Source organism: Eurosta solidaginis, chromosome 4, assembly GCF_040869045.1.
Source record: "Eurosta solidaginis isolate ZX-2024a chromosome 4, ASM4086904v1, whole genome shotgun sequence".
NCBI lineage: Eukaryota > Metazoa > Arthropoda > Insecta > Diptera > Tephritidae > Eurosta > Eurosta solidaginis.
In genome coordinates this window covers 222883362-222899143 of record NC_090322.1, presented here as the reverse complement: position 1 = coordinate 222899143, position 15782 = coordinate 222883362, and the positions used below count along the sequence as shown (strand labels likewise).

Genomic DNA, 15782 nt, shown 5'->3' with positions numbered 1-15782 from the left:
GTAGTATATTCAAAATGGAAGAATTGAATTTGAAGCCTACGCTAGTTTCACACAGAGGTTTAATGAAATAATTAGTGAAACATCTAGTTGTTATACTCAGCTGAGCAGAGCTCACAGAGTTTATTAACTTTCTTCGCATAACGGTAATCCGTAACTGCATAAACTTATCGAGATAGATATAGACTTCTATATATCAAAATGATCTGGGTGAAAAAAAAAAATTCATTTAGCCATGTCCGTCCGTCTCTAAACACGATAACTTGAGTAAATTTTGAGGCATCTTGATGAAATTTGGAACGTAGGTTTCTGGGCGCTCATATCAGATCGCTATTTAAAATGAACGATATCGAAAATTTCGAAAAACTGAAAAAGTGCGATAATTCATTACCAAAGACGGATAAAGCGATTAAACTTGGTAGGTGCGTTGACCTTATGACGCAAAATAGAAAATCAGAAAAATTTTGGACAATGGGTGTGGCATCGCCCACTTTTAAAAGAAGGTAACTTAAAAGTTTTGCAAGCTGTAATTTGGCAGCCGTTGAAGATATCATGATGAAATTTGGTAGGCACATTACTCCTGTTACTATATGTGTGCTAAATAAAAATTTGCGAAATCGGATGACGAAAACGCCCACTTTTAAAAAAAAATTTTTTTAAAGTCAAATTTTAACAAAAAATTTAATATCTTTACAGTATAAAAGTAAATTATGTCAACATTCGATCCAGTAATAATGATATGGTGCAACAAAATAAAAAGATAAAAGAAAATTTCAAAATGGTCGTAACACTTTTAATGCCATAAGTCGAACAAAAATTTACCAATCCTTGTGAAATTTGGTAGGGATATAGATTCTGTAACGGTAACTGTTTTCTGTGAAAATGGACGAAATCGGTAGAAGACATGCCCAGTTTTTGTACACAGTCAACCGTCTGTCCTTCCGCTCGGCCGTTAACACGATAACTTGAGCAAAAATCGATATATCTTAACTAAACTTAGTTCACGTACTTATCTGAAGTCACTTTATATTGGTATAAAATATGGCCGAAATCCGACTATGACCACACCCACTTTTACGATTTCGAAAATTACGAAAAATGAAAAAAATGCCATAATTCTGTACCAAATATGAAAAAAGAGATGAAACATGGTAATTGGATTGGTTTTTTGACGCAAAATATAACTTTAGAAAAAACTTTGTAAAATGGGTGTGACACCTATCATATTAAGTAGAAGAAAATGAAAAAGTTCTGCAGGGCGAAATCAAAAGCCCTTGGAATCTTGGCAGGAATACTGTTCGTGGTTAAACATATATAAATAAATTAGCGGTACCCGACAGAAGATGTTCTGGGTCAGCCTGGTCCATATTTTGGTCGATATCTCGAAAACGCCTTCACATATACAACTAAGGGCTACTCCCTTTTAAAACCCTCATTAATACTTTTAATTAGATACCCATATCTTACAAACACATTCTAAAGTCACCCCCGGTCCACCTTTATTGCGATATCTCGAAAAGGCGTCCACCTATCGAACTAAGGCCCACTACGTTTTAAATAATCATTAACACCTTTCATTTGATACACATGTCATACAAACACATTCCAGGGTTACCCTAGGTTCATTTTGCTAAATTTTTTTTCCCTTGTTTTGTCTCCAAAGCTCTCAGCTGAGTATATGACGTTTGGTTACACCCGAACTTAGCTTTCGTTACTTGTTTTTAACTCATTTTATTTCGTTGATTTTCCGACAGGGTGGATAATTGATGTACATTGGAACGATTTTCCGTCATTTCTTGTCTAATTTGGTTTGCAGACAAAACCGGTTTCGGCATTGTGCCATCATCCTTGTCAGTTTCCGTTGAGAACAAAGGGATGACGGAAAATCGTTCCAATAAACATCAATAGTCGATTTTTCAAACTAGATGCAACATCTGTAAATAATTGTCAATGAATTTTATTTCGATTGTCTTTATGGTTATGGGTTAATGACTTCTATCCATTTTAACTATTCTTTGTAACATTGTAATATTCTTTTGGGGGTGCTGACAGATGTTTGCTTAATGAAGCAAGTTTCCCTGTGTGAAAAGGAAAACTTAACAAGTAAGAAATTCTAAGCTCTGTAGAAACCGAGCATTACATATCTAGCTGTGTACTTGAAACGCTGTTGTTTTTTGCTTAGTGTTAAGGTTAAACCTTTAGGAAAAATGGGAGTGGTCTTAAACCGATTTTGGTTATCTTCACTCTGTCCATATAATTTGGAAAGGTTAGTGTCTCTGCCGAATTTCAATGAAATACCTTTACAAGCTTTTGATTTACGGCCTTCATAAACCTCCAAATTTTTTTCTTCTGAATGTGTGCTGTGCCACACCCTTCTTCCAAAATTTTTTGGAATTTATATCTTGCGTCATAAAACCAATCCACTTACCAAATTTCATTAGCTTATCGGTTATCGTCCGATTTCTGTCGTTTTTAATACCAATCTATTCTAGGTCCATATAAGCCCGTGTACCGAATTTGGTGAAGATAGCTCAATATTTGCTCAAGTTATCGCGTTAACGGACGGTCGGACATTATTATTATTATTAGGCCTGGAAGCACTGCGACCTTTGTGTAGATCTATTGTGCATGACTTTTCAGCCTAATTTTGTCTGTGGGGGCTTTTGATGTATCTGATCACCTCTTCAGAGTCACACCACCTAAATGGGAGAGTCTCTGCCTTGCCAGAGCGACGCATTCGCAGAGAATGTGAACCGGCGTTTCATCCTCCAGCTCAAAGGAACGACACATTTGAGTATCGGATAGATTTAACATACTTAGGTGATATCGTAGATCACAGTGTCCCATATATGCCCATTGAGAGTTCGTAGGCCGTCCCTGCTTAGATTAATGGGTTTGGCTGATGCTTTCATTGCCGGAAGTATAAACAGTTTGGCCTCTTTTTGCGCTGTCAATCCAGTGACGTCTGAACTTTTTTGTTTCCCTGTTACTTATGGTTTCACTGGTGTATGCTTTTGTGAGTTCCCCAAAAGGGCTCTGGACCATAGAATGCTGCTGTAATAACCTGCTTTGCCAGGTAATCTACATGTTCATTAACTGATGTCCGGGAACCCATCCTAACAAAATCTTGTTTTTGGCTTACAGGTCATTAAGGATTTCAATGCAGTCATCCACTAGCTTAGATGTAGCTGTGTAGGAATGCAACGCAAGAAGGGCCGTCTGACCCTCAGTAATACTGTAGATGCTCTTCGAGGATGAGTCTCTGCGTCGACATTCTCTACCACAAACTTCTATTGCATGGATTTCTGTCTAACATATAATGAGGTAGCATACCATTGGTATCGATTTATTGAAATTCGGCCCATAGATGCCAGCTTCTTTTCTTCCGTCATCGAATTTCGATTTATCCGTAAACCAGGCCTCTGAATCAGGCTCATTATAAAGATTCCATGATTCCCAGTTTCACATTGGACCCTTAAAAGTTCTGTGAGATTCTGAGCTTAGGGTCATTAAGCCATGCAATTGTAATGTGCGATTTCCTATGAACGGACGGACATGGCATAATAAATTTTTTTTCCAATACTGATGATTTTGATATATGGATGTCTATATCTATCTCGATTCCTTTATACCTATACAATGAACCGTTATGTAATTAAAGTTATAATACCCTGTGTACAAGTACCGCTGGGTATAATATTTTATTAAATAAATTTATGATTCGATTAAACTTCTGCGTGAAATTGGTATTAGGCCTATGGTTCTCGTACAACTCAATTAAGAAATATTACAATTTATATTCTTTTCCGTAAGCACACTACAAACTTTTTCACTATCAAGTTTTTGCGCTTCTTTCTCTCGTGCTGCTATTAACAAATTTAAACATTTTGTTTAAGTAATTAAGTTTTTCCAAAATTATTTAAAATTTTAGTTAGTAAACGCAATTTAGAAAAATTTTCATATAACTTTAACAAAATAAAAAACTCAGTAAATCTGAATTTGAACACTTAACGAATCATAACAAAACTTTTGCTGCTACTTTTATTTGTATGTATGTACGTACTTGAAAAGGAATTAACGCTGCTAACGACGCATAATAGCAACAAAGTGCTGGCACCAACACCAGCGCCGCCCATGCTCGGCCACATACTAGCGTCTATGAATCTTCCAAGTTGCCGTTCTCTCTTTTATCTATTTTCTACCACCCAGTTTCTATATTATTTACAATTCTTCGACCACTTTACGCTTTGCTGCTTCTGTGGTTCCTTTGACTTATTATTACTGCGGCTGGCTTCAATATTTTTCTTCTTGAAATTATGGTTGGTTGCTTACTCTCTTACGTATTTCCCACACACTCACAAAATAGCCATGTAATATAATAGTGGCTGCTCTTAGGCGTTAGTGTTTGTTGAAACTCTGTAATAGAAGAAAAAGAGAATCAAATACAATTTGTGTAAAATTTGTTGCAATGAAATATGAAGAATAAACAAAGAGAATAAAAAAATTCTTATTACAGAAGAAAATATAAATACGTATAAGATTTGTAAATATTTCGTAGAATGGCCGTATTTAAGGGGAGGAGGTTTTAGAAAGATTTTTTTTTTGATAACTATTAGTCGATAATCCATAAAGTCAAATTATTAAAAGAACATTGCTGACAACTTTCTGGTTAAAATTTAAACTTCTAGTGAAAGAAGAAACCGAATTGTCAGTTTGTTATCGGTTTGTTATCGCCAAGTCAACTACTTTTTTTACCGGATTGTTAAATAACGGGTTACATATATGTCATCGATTTTATATTGAAGTTTTGTTGTGATCTGTTTCATAACATGCGTCGCAAATAACAAATCAATAACACGCCGATAACAAATTCGTAGCACTCCGATAATTAGTCGATAATTTTCTTTAAAAAATCGAAATTTTTTTAATAAATTTGCGATAAAAAATCGATAGCTTTTCCACAACAAGTCGAATATTTTTTTAAAATAATTAGTCGCTAAATTTTCGATAACAAACCGATCGCAAAAAAATTGGTAAATCCGAGCTAATCGGCCATCTCGATGTCTTGACAGTCAAGTTATAAAAATTATCAGTGGTCCTGTAGAGCCCCTAACCCACACGCTATACTAATCAATCAAACGTGTTGCAATTGAAGCTGGTTAGAAAGCTCGAAAAGCCTAGAGAGCATAGAGATTTTGTCGCTATTTCCAGAGTCCAACATCCCAAAGTTAAAAAACATTCTGGCATACCCATTTTTATATAACTTAAACTAGCATTCGCCTTTGGAGCGGAATTCTTGTTAAATTGTTTGTTCTGCTTTTTTACTTACTTCTTTAATTTACGATTAACCATTTAAACGGTTAGGGCCGTCCAACTCAATATTGCTCAATAAAAATGAAATGAAACAAGGCGCGTCAGTCGCTTCTTCTCTCCGCCTACTGGCGCAGAATGGTCACACCAAGGGAATTTATATCGTTTTCCACCTGATCTTTCAAGCGGAGTGAGAGCGCCATCTTGCTCTGCTTTCATAGGTGGCTTCTGCCAAAAATACTTTCTTAGAAGGAGCGCCATCTTTCATTCGCATAACATGGCCTAACCAGCGTAGCATCTGCGTTTTAATTCGTTGGACTGTGTTGATGTCTGCGTAAAGCTCGTACGGTTCATCATTATATCTTCTTTGGTACTTGCCGCCGCCAGCGCGTAGAGATCCATAAATCTTTCAAATAACTGTTGTCGCGAACACTCCCAGAGCCGCTTCGTCTGATGTTGTCATGGTACGTGCTTCTGCACCATATAGCAAGACGGGTACGATAAGTGAGTTCTAGAGCATGATTTTCGTTTGCCAAAAGAGGACTTTACTTTGCAATTGCCTACCTAATCTGTCGCAGCTACATAAATACTCTGTTATAAGGAGAGCTTTGATTGTTACCTTGTTTACAATTATTTCTAAGTAGAATTGAGAGTTCCGTTTTAGAACCTATTGCGCTTTTGTAACTATTCAGTCAAAATCGCGGAATAAAGTCACTGCGACTGAGAAGACACAGACGCAGACAATATTATTCCTCAAAAATCCCGAGATCTGCGTTTTCGTAATAAACCGATGCGTGGTTTTCTAACAGTTTTCAAGGTCTTTGCAATGACATTTCTAAGTGATTTGGCAAAGCGTGATAGGCTTTTTTTGAAACTAGCCACATCCTACCAACAAAAGTATTATCTACGACCCTGTTACATATATATGTATGTTCGTGGAAAAAAATTTTTTTGCACACATTTAACAGGGTTTTAGATATCTGTTTTTTGCCTTTTGAAAAGCTCGCAATTTGATTTGTTTGCTAGAGTGGGACTTCAGTGTGATAAATTTTATTTGTTGATATTGAATGCGCTTGGGTTTCTTTATTTACACATATTGATATGACACTTTGACAAGCTTTATTTACGATTGCAGCATTGCGACAAAACAAATGAAAATACGTTGATGGTTCGCGCATTTTAAAACGCCTCTTATTGAATTTCTAAATTAATGCAGAAAATGTCAATTTGGATTATTTCATGCTTCTGCTTAGTTCTTAACTCATATGCAAGCTGGAAGCTAAGTGATGAGCTGTACAAACTTTACAAATATCTGAATATAACTCAGCTTAGAGAATTACTACAGCTGGCTAGAGCATGTCGTACGCGACTGAATAAAGACATTAATTCGCTGAAGATGTCACTTTCCCCAGACTTAAGCAGCAGAGAAAATGGAAGATCTTCGCAGACTAAGAAATATTCTGTTAGGGATGTTGTTGTTGTTGGAGCGATAAGAACACTCCGCGATGATCTTGGGGAGTGTTATCGACGTTGATGGCCCTTTGCCGGATGCAGATTCGGTACGTTCCGCTAACATGCACCATTAAGGCCGGTGCCCGACCATCTCGGGAACGATTTAGTATGACCATACCGCCCCCCAACCCCTAAATCCGTGAGGAATTTGGGGTCGCCTCTTACGACACGTATACCTGCCGAGGGTATATTCTAAGCCTTCTGACCCGCTGGTGTTCGGTTAAGGATGTCCACTTGGTGTCAGGTATTGCCGATAACAAGTTACTAGTTTACTAGGAAGAGCAATAATCGAAAGCACCTAGGCATTTATATAACGTCGATTTATAATTAAAAAGAAGATACTAAAGCTTTAAATGCTTATATTGACGAAGAGCAAAACGCACTGGAAATAACTAAAATTTCAAAATCTACGTTCATCAACATTATGCCAGTGTTTATGGAACATTTTGCGCTGCACTTCGGTCCATTTATATAAAGGAAGTATTCAAAGTATTTTTATTTACTTTCGCCTTTAGCATCTCGTTGCTATTAACTATGTGTGAAGTTTCAGGTATGTAGCCTAATGTCATATGTCTTGAAAATTGATTGCAGGATTCCCCCCAGCCGCTTTGTTTGCAAGAAGTATTTCACTTTCTTTGGCCTCTGTAGTACGTTTAAAATTGTTAGCCCCTAGAGTTCCAGGAAGTTACATAAAAATCTATTGAAAAAATGAATACATGTTCTTCAGTTTTTTATTGTATAGAACCGTGCGCCACATAGCGGAGTCTCCGTTCCCTTTTGCTCCATATTTGGTGCTCTAAACCATGTGTGAGGTTGCAAGTTTGTAAAAAAAATTGGGAGGTTTCTTACAACTTGATAACAAATTTGCCAATTTGGAATGCTGTGTCTAAACACCTGGATCCGAGCGACACCCATCGGAATTGTTTCGCTTATTTAATGCTTTGTCATTGGGTTATCAACTAAGTATGATGTATTGGGTTTGTGGCTCAATGGGATGTCAATCATAAATTGATCGCAAACTCATACCCTTCCGTAGGATTTTCCTTAATATCTAGGTCCCGAATCTCGTACGCATAGTCAAGCTGTCGCTCCTCTTGCTCTTCCCAGGCGAATTTTTTTCTTATTTTATTAAAGGTCAGCGTGCTTAAGCTGCAGTCGTATAAATATGTATAGCGATAGTCAGACGGCGATGAAGGCAATAATCGCACGTAGTATTTGATCAAGGAGTGTCCTGAAATGCAGAGAAGCATTCCAGATATTTCGCTCAGGCCGGACCATACATCTATAGTAGGTTGGCAATGAAGGGTGCAGCACTGGCATCGACAGTATGGAACGTCTACTCTTTTTGAAAGAAATAAAAAGGAAGCAGGAATTCCATTTGATCCATAAAGCAGGAAAGGCGTGGGCAGAAGGCTGTAAAATTTGTAAGATTATGTGCAAATCGTACGGAGTTAGATTCACAAAGTCGCTCATATATCTGAAGAGATAAAAATTAAGGCTCATTGGACTTTGCCTTCTGGCGTCACAATATTATAAGTAAGGCTTCGTCATTTACAGCAGATGTAGTGAGTACAGGAAGAAACGGTTGAGTACGCTCTGTAATCGTGTCCTGTTCTAGCGAGGTCAAGGTACCAGCTACTATAGGCGCCAGAATTTTAAGATACTGTGGCAGTAATTTAGCTTTGTCCTATAAAACATCTAGGAATTGCCAAGGGAAATTAGTTATTATACAACACTATTCTGGTGCCAAACGGAAGGTCGTCAAACAAATTCTGGTTACAATTTGGACACATGCAGTCTATGTGTGGGCTTTATTGACCTGTCAGATCAACCTAACCTATCCTTGAAAATTTCTCCCATCTAGAGGAATTTTTCTTGCTGAAGATTGTTCTTTGATAGAAGTCTACCTTCAGTCAAAAGCCAAATTAGTCAGCAAATATTCTGGTTCACTACTTTTGAATAGTTCATTGTCTTGAATTTTGTTCAGTTAACAAGGCTGACGTCGTACATATCAATGGACAGATAAACACAAACACGAACAAAGAACACCTCACCGTTACTTCTGCAGGTTAATGAAGCCATTAAAAAGGCAAAGTTTTCTTAATCAATAGACCCAGATGTTATAGCTATACCGATGCTAAAATACCTTCGGCATCAGGGTAATCGCATTAGCTACCTAACACATGTTTTCTACCTATAGCTTTCGCTTTTCCATGCCAGAATAATGAAGAATGAAACGAAGCGTTTGTTCAAAAACCTCAAAATTTAGGAGAATTAAACAGGGAGTGGCGTAGGATGGTGTCCTATCCCCGCTTCTCTAAATTTATACATATAAAAGCTCCATTCAACACCAAAAATTTTCCAAATTAAATACTTATCTATCAGTGATTCTGCTCTTTCACGACGCGGGATCTGAAACTATTGCCGACCATGTCCACGGCCACTCTGTTTAAGATATAGTAGAAATAGGCGTTTAAAAATCTAGGACATATCCTTCTGGGCATTACGCTATTCACTGTCAGTCACGCAAAGGTTTATGGTGTAACGCTCGACAGCACTTTTACTTTTAAGGCACATGCCTCCGTAATTGAATCTATAGTACAAAGCCGGAATTGATTGAAAGATTCCGCAAATTCGTAGTGGAATTTGCAAACAAATATAAAATAAGCCTAAGAAAAGGAAATTCAAAATCAGAACAAATTTTGATCTGGAAACGTTATATGTTTACATGCTATACGGCCGCCTTGGCACTATATTAAGTACAAAGCGACAAACTAACGAGTGATTTAGAATATTAGCTCTAGTTGCAGAATTTCCCTAAACATTATTGATATAATTTCGTAAATAGAGATCAATTCGAGACAAGCAATTATATGAAGCTACATCCACATGTATATATACATATATATATATATATATATATATGGGGTATTCCATCCCATTTCGACCAATTTTGAACCCGACCCCTTTAGAATTGGCTGAAAGTTTTTCTTCTTTTTCTAGCTTACGAAGGACGTTTTTCAGAATTTTTTTCAAATTTTTTCATCCAACTCAAAAAAAGTTATGAATTTTTAAAAAACACCGTTTTTGTTTTAAAAATGCTATGGCTCTTTCAAAAATTAACCGTTTGGGATCTTTTTTTTTTAAATTTGTTTTTAAATGTACTTTTCGGAAAAAATACAAAGAAATTTTTAAAGTTTTTTTTTGTAATTTTTCAGTTTTTCGAGATTTTTCGAATTTCGCCATTTTTTTCTCATAAAAAACTTCAATCAATTCTGCAATCATCCCCACTTATCCTGGAGTGGGCCGATTTTTTTTTATTTAATTGAAAAAAAAAAAATTTCAAAAATAAACATTTTTTTTATCAATTTTATTTACATAACAAAAAAATGTAAGAAAATAATTTTTAAGTATACTTTTCTTTATATATTATGGTAATCTACGATTAATCTTACATGTTTACTGTGTCAGTCATTAATCCTGGTTATTTTAATCGTAGATTATATTAATATATAAAGAAAAGAATACTTAAAAATCATTTTCTTACATTTTTTGTATATAAATAAAATTGATAAAAAAATTTTTATTTTTGAAATTTTTTTTTCAATTAAATAAAAAAAAATATAAAAAAATATTGGCCCACTCCGGGATTAGTGGGGATGATTGCAGAATTGATTGAAGTTTTTTATGAGAAAAAAACAAAAAAAAAAAAAAAAACGGTGAAATTCGAAAAATCTCGAAAAACTGAAAAATTAAAAAAAAAAACTTTAAACATTTTTTTGTATTTTTTACGAAAAGTACATTTAAAAACAAATTTAAAAAAAAAAGATCCCAAACGGTCAATTTTTGAAAAAGTTATAGCATTTTGAAAACAAAAGCGGTGTTTTTTTAAAAAATTCATAACTTTTTTGAGTTGGATGAAAAAATTCTGAAAAACGTCTTTCGTAAGATAGAAAAAGAAGAAAAACTTTCAGCCAATTCTAAAGGGGTCGGGCTCAAAATTGGTCGAAATGGGATGGAATATCCCATATATATATACTATCTTCCAGCATCACACTTAAAGACTTCAACTTTAAAACTTTTCCTTCATTTTGCGGTTTCATACCTCCCAAGCGAATTTGATGTCTTCGAGAAAATTGTTGCTCTGCCGCTCAAACAAAAATTGTAAGGCAACAGCTGCTATTTTTATGTAACTAAAAACACCCTAAAGAGACCACGAGATTTTAAGAAATGTTCTTGGCTTATTTGCAGCCATTTCCGCTGTTGAAGTTGCACTTTTGTGTGCATCTGCTAGTGACAGGAAGCGGATGCAAACAATTCTCAAATTTTACTTAAATGTCATTCTAGCTTGAAGCTTCTAACATTCAGAGAATGTGCTTAGATATATGATATTTATTTATTTTGTTATATTTGGTTAAAATTGTTAGTTGCAACCGCTTCGTTAGGCTCTTGAAAATTTGGCAAATGCGACATGATGCAGACTTTTACATACGAAATTTAAGGTTGCCAAAAAAATGTTAGTTGTAATGTGTAGTTATGTGTTTAGGGCTGCTGAAGGAGCATTATTTGTGTTGGAAATTCTTATGTTCTATTTATAAGTATTCTATTCAAGCACGTATTTGAACAAAACCGGATTTAGGAATGGGCCAAAATTTTTGATCAGTAAAAATCTCTGCTCACGGTATGAGCCGTAATTGATTTTTTATCGAAAAGTTATCATTTTGTTGATGAAAAGTTTTCGATTTGCTTACAAAAAGATATCGATATGTTATCAAAAACTTATTGATCTTTTAACTAAAAGCTATCGATTATTTTTAGAAAAGTTATCGATACGTTATCAAAAAGTTATCGATTCCCCATCGATATGTTGTAGGATTGTTACTAATTTGCTACCGGTGTGTTAAGGGTTTTTATCGAAAACCGTTATCGAAAAGCTATCGATTTGTTCTCGATATCTTTCCGTAGCGTTCGCAGTAGGTTTTCGTCGGTTGTTTATGAAACAAATACCGATCTCGTATCTCTCATTAAACTGGATGCACCTTCATCGGAGTATTGTGCTCCGACTGTGTTGTTCCATATGAAGTACGATCTTTTCATCCTGGACAGAGATTATTTATTGAAGGAGCCACCGGGGCTTCAGATATATACGGACGGCTCCAAACTAGATAGTAAGGTAGAAAGCATTATTTTTGTAGTTCAACCATAGTGGAAATTGTCCTTTAGCATAGCCGATCATTGTAGTATATTTCAGGCGGAGATCGCTACAATCAATGAGCCCGCTGATCACTTTAGAAAAACAAATACTTATTCTGACAGCCAGGCTGCACTAAAGGCGCTTGGATCGATCCAGGATAGTAGAGAAGTGTTGCAAATATCCAAACGAGATTGCTGAGCAAATTTCCCTTAGTTTGATATGGGTGCTTGGACAATAGGATATACCTTGCAATGAGATGGCTGAGGAATTTCCAAGAGGTGACACATCCGTTCCACTTTCAAAGACCTGCAAGTGCCGCTTGCTACCTGTAAGCTCATTATGAAAGGGATTTACCTTAGAAAAGCGGATGTGAGATGGAAGAATCTTAAATCCTGCTAACAAACTAAGCTCGAGTGGCCTAAATGAAATGCGAAACGCATGAGAAGTTTACTTCTTATTGGAGGGGCGGACATATCTGTCGTGGTCAGACTTATAGCCGGCCACAAAGCAATAAGGAAGGCATGCACAACGGCTGGGTATTTCCTATACTTATTACTGTAGGAGCTGTAGAGACGAGAAGGAGTTAGAAAGAGTTAAGCACTTTCTGTGCGATTGTCCTTCGCTTTCGCATAAGAGGAAGACATTTTTGAGCTATCTTTTCTTTGATGATTTTTGTGATCTGGCTTATTTGGAATCTAATAATGTCTTGAGATTTTTTGAGTCGACCTGTTGGTTTGAGTAGGGAAGAGATCTGCGTGCTATTACCACGACACCTTTAGGGGCCTCAGTGTACTGGTGCTAGCACCGGTGGCCACTCTAACCTAATCTATTTCTTGTACAAATTTGCGTGGCTGAGTTTTGGGCACCGGCAGCAAGGACATTCAGAAATTCATAGCAAGAGCATGTTATATTTGTAAGTATTTCATTTCACATTTCTACCTAAATTTACGAGTTACATATGCTGTAGTAAAAATTTCAATTTGAGCACAATAGACTGACTATAAAAAACTAGCTTATTTTTGTTATCCACTCAAAATCTTTCATTTGGCGACCCCTTATGCTGCTATTTACTTCAATTGATGCAGAATATTTATGCGACACCGAGTGTGTGTCGATTATATCGTTATCACCAAGCTACCAAAGAGAGCTACCTTGAAATGATTAAACAATTAAGAAGTAAAATTCTCTCTCGACAAAAGTCAATCACTTCCTTAATCTTTTTCATATCAAACCGCTGGTTGCAACGCATTCGCCGTTAACGTTCTTACAGAAATTCCCCCGGATCCTGAAACCTCTATTTTTTTACCAATGTTTTGACTAGCTTTTGTGAGCTATTTCTCTTAGATAGTAGTTCAAGCAAGTTTTGCAAACACACGGCACTACATTCTAAGAACGGTAATTACATTATTTTCGTTGCAATTGAAATTTAAGCTTTTCCTTGCTTGTGTTGTAGGCTGCAGAATAAGGAGGTAAGGTAAGAATTTTTGTTGTGACTTGATAGTGATGTTAATGAATATTGAGTTCGCGAGTTCTGCAGTCATTTGGTAGCATGTTTATCGATCGGTGGACTGACATCTAGCTGAATTCGTATGCGTATTTCCGCCTGAAAAGCCTTAGAAACCTTCATTACACCCCATGAATGACCTTTATATCATGTTGGGAATATCTTATATGCATTCCAGGTGCTCGCAGAATATGTACTTTTGCAGTTGATGCAAGAACATGACACAAGTTCGACGCAGAATCAACGCTTTTCTGCATAAGGACTGGTGTAACAAGTGAGGAAGGCTAAGTTCGGGTGTAACCGAACATTATATATTCAGCTGCCAAATTACTTGCAAAACTTTTAAATTACCTTCTTTTAAAAGTGGCCGGTGCCACGCCCATTGTCCAAAATTTTACTAATTTTCTATTCTGCGTCAGAAGGTCAACCACCTACCAAGTTTCATCGCTTTCTCCGTCTTTGGTAATTAATTATCGTACTTTTTCGGGTTTTCGAAATTTCCGATATCGAAAATGTAGGCGTGGGTATAGTCCGATTTCGTTCATTTTAAATAGCGATCTCAGATGAGTGCCCAGGAACTTACATATCAAATTTCATTAAGATACCTCAAAATTTACTCATGTTATTTTGTTTACGGACAGACAGATGGGCGGACAGACATGGCTAAATGAATATATTTCTTCGAACAGATCATTTTGATTAGAAGTCTATTCTGTCTCAATTAGTTTATGCCGTTACGGGGTACCGGGTGAGCTCCGTTCAGTTGAGTATAAAAAGTTCTGCAAATTGAAATATGATCAAAAAGTGCCAAAATTTGCTCTTGTCCTTTTTTATAAGCATGTAATAAGGCAGGTAAAGAAATTGTATCATTTTGCTTCCTTTATATTAGGTTGGTTGAATGTTTTTCCGCTTTTCATATACATCTTGCAATCGATTTTTAAGTAACTTTTCTTTGAGCTATGTGAAACTTTACAAATAGGTTAGAACACCGTGACAATGCAACGAAAAGAAAAAATCCGTTAGGGGCGCACGGATCGCAATAATTAGATAAGAATTTGCAAATTTTCAAACCAGCTTTTAAGTAACTTCTCGATGAGCTAGAAACTTGAAATTTCAAACTTAATTCAGAGGTCGATGACAGCCGATGACACAATACAAAATTTTTCGCTAGGGGGCGCACGGAAAGAGATATTTAGGAAAATCAAACCGAACGGGGGGAATTTTGGGATTGATTTTTATGTAAGTTCTCATTGAGCTACAAGCGCAAAACTGAACAGATAAATTAAGACACCGAGAAAATGCAAGAAAAGGAGGAAACAAAAATAAAATCAATCGTAAGCACAACCTTTATATAAATTGACAAAAATCAGCGAAAAATGTCTCCTTATATAAAGACATATTTTTGCTAAACTTTGATTTTTAAATTTTGACATAGAAAGTGCAAAAATATTTATGAGCAGTAAAAATATAAAGGTGGAGCGCAATTGATTGACTAATAATTTCTCCTTTCTAAATTTTTTTCAAATTTTTCAATCCAAGTAATATGCGCTCCACTTTTATATTTTTCCTTCTCATAAATATTTTTCCAATTTCTATGCCAAAACTTAAAAATAAAAGTTTAGCAAGAAAAAAATTGTAAGTCCTTAAAGGAAAATAGATAGACCCACCATTAAGTATAAGTACCGAAATAATCAGGATGAAGAGCTGAGCTGATTTAGCCATGTCCGTCTGTCTGTTTGTATGCAAACTAGTCCCTCAATTTTTGAGATATCTTGATAAAATTTGGTGAGCGGGTGTATTTAGGTGCCCGATTAGACATTTATCGGAACCGGCCGGATCGGACCACTATAGTATATATCCTCCATACACCCGAGTTTTCAGAAAAAGATTTTTGTCATATTTTCCTCAATTTATCAGATTGAAACTTCCAACTACACCATATGCTTTCGTATATTGCACATATTGTTGTCTGAAAAAATTTATGAGATCGGTCGTATATATAGTGTATATCAACCACAACCGATTGTTCAGATAAGAAACTTGTCGTAATTACTGCCCCATTTTAAGAGCTATATGCCTCAAATTTCAACGAATGCTCAAGTATACAGCATATATTGTTGTGTGAAAAAATCATAGAGATCGGTGGTATATATATTATATAACCCATATAAACTGTCATTTTTGCCCCTTTTTTACGGCTAGAAGCTTCATATTTCATCAAATTTCATCAAATATTTACGTTTACGTCATATATTGTTGAAATAC

The 15782-nt window shown here is 35.9% G+C and overlaps 1 protein-coding gene across 5 annotated transcripts in view; it reads right to left on the bottom strand.

The window, feature by feature from the left end:
* Mnr (Membrane-bound Notch regulator) overlaps positions 1 to 15782 on the bottom strand; it is a 179762-nt gene that overhangs the window by 28166 nt on the left and 135814 nt on the right. For all 5 annotated transcript variants that reach the window (XM_067784834.1, XM_067784837.1, XM_067784835.1 and 2 more), the window contains one exon: positions 4061 to 4413. In XM_067784834.1, coding sequence (XP_067640935.1) covers positions 4061 to 4145 — 85 coding nt within the window. In that variant the 5' untranslated portion in view covers positions 4146 to 4413. The remainder of the gene's footprint in view (positions 1 to 4060; positions 4414 to 15782) is intronic.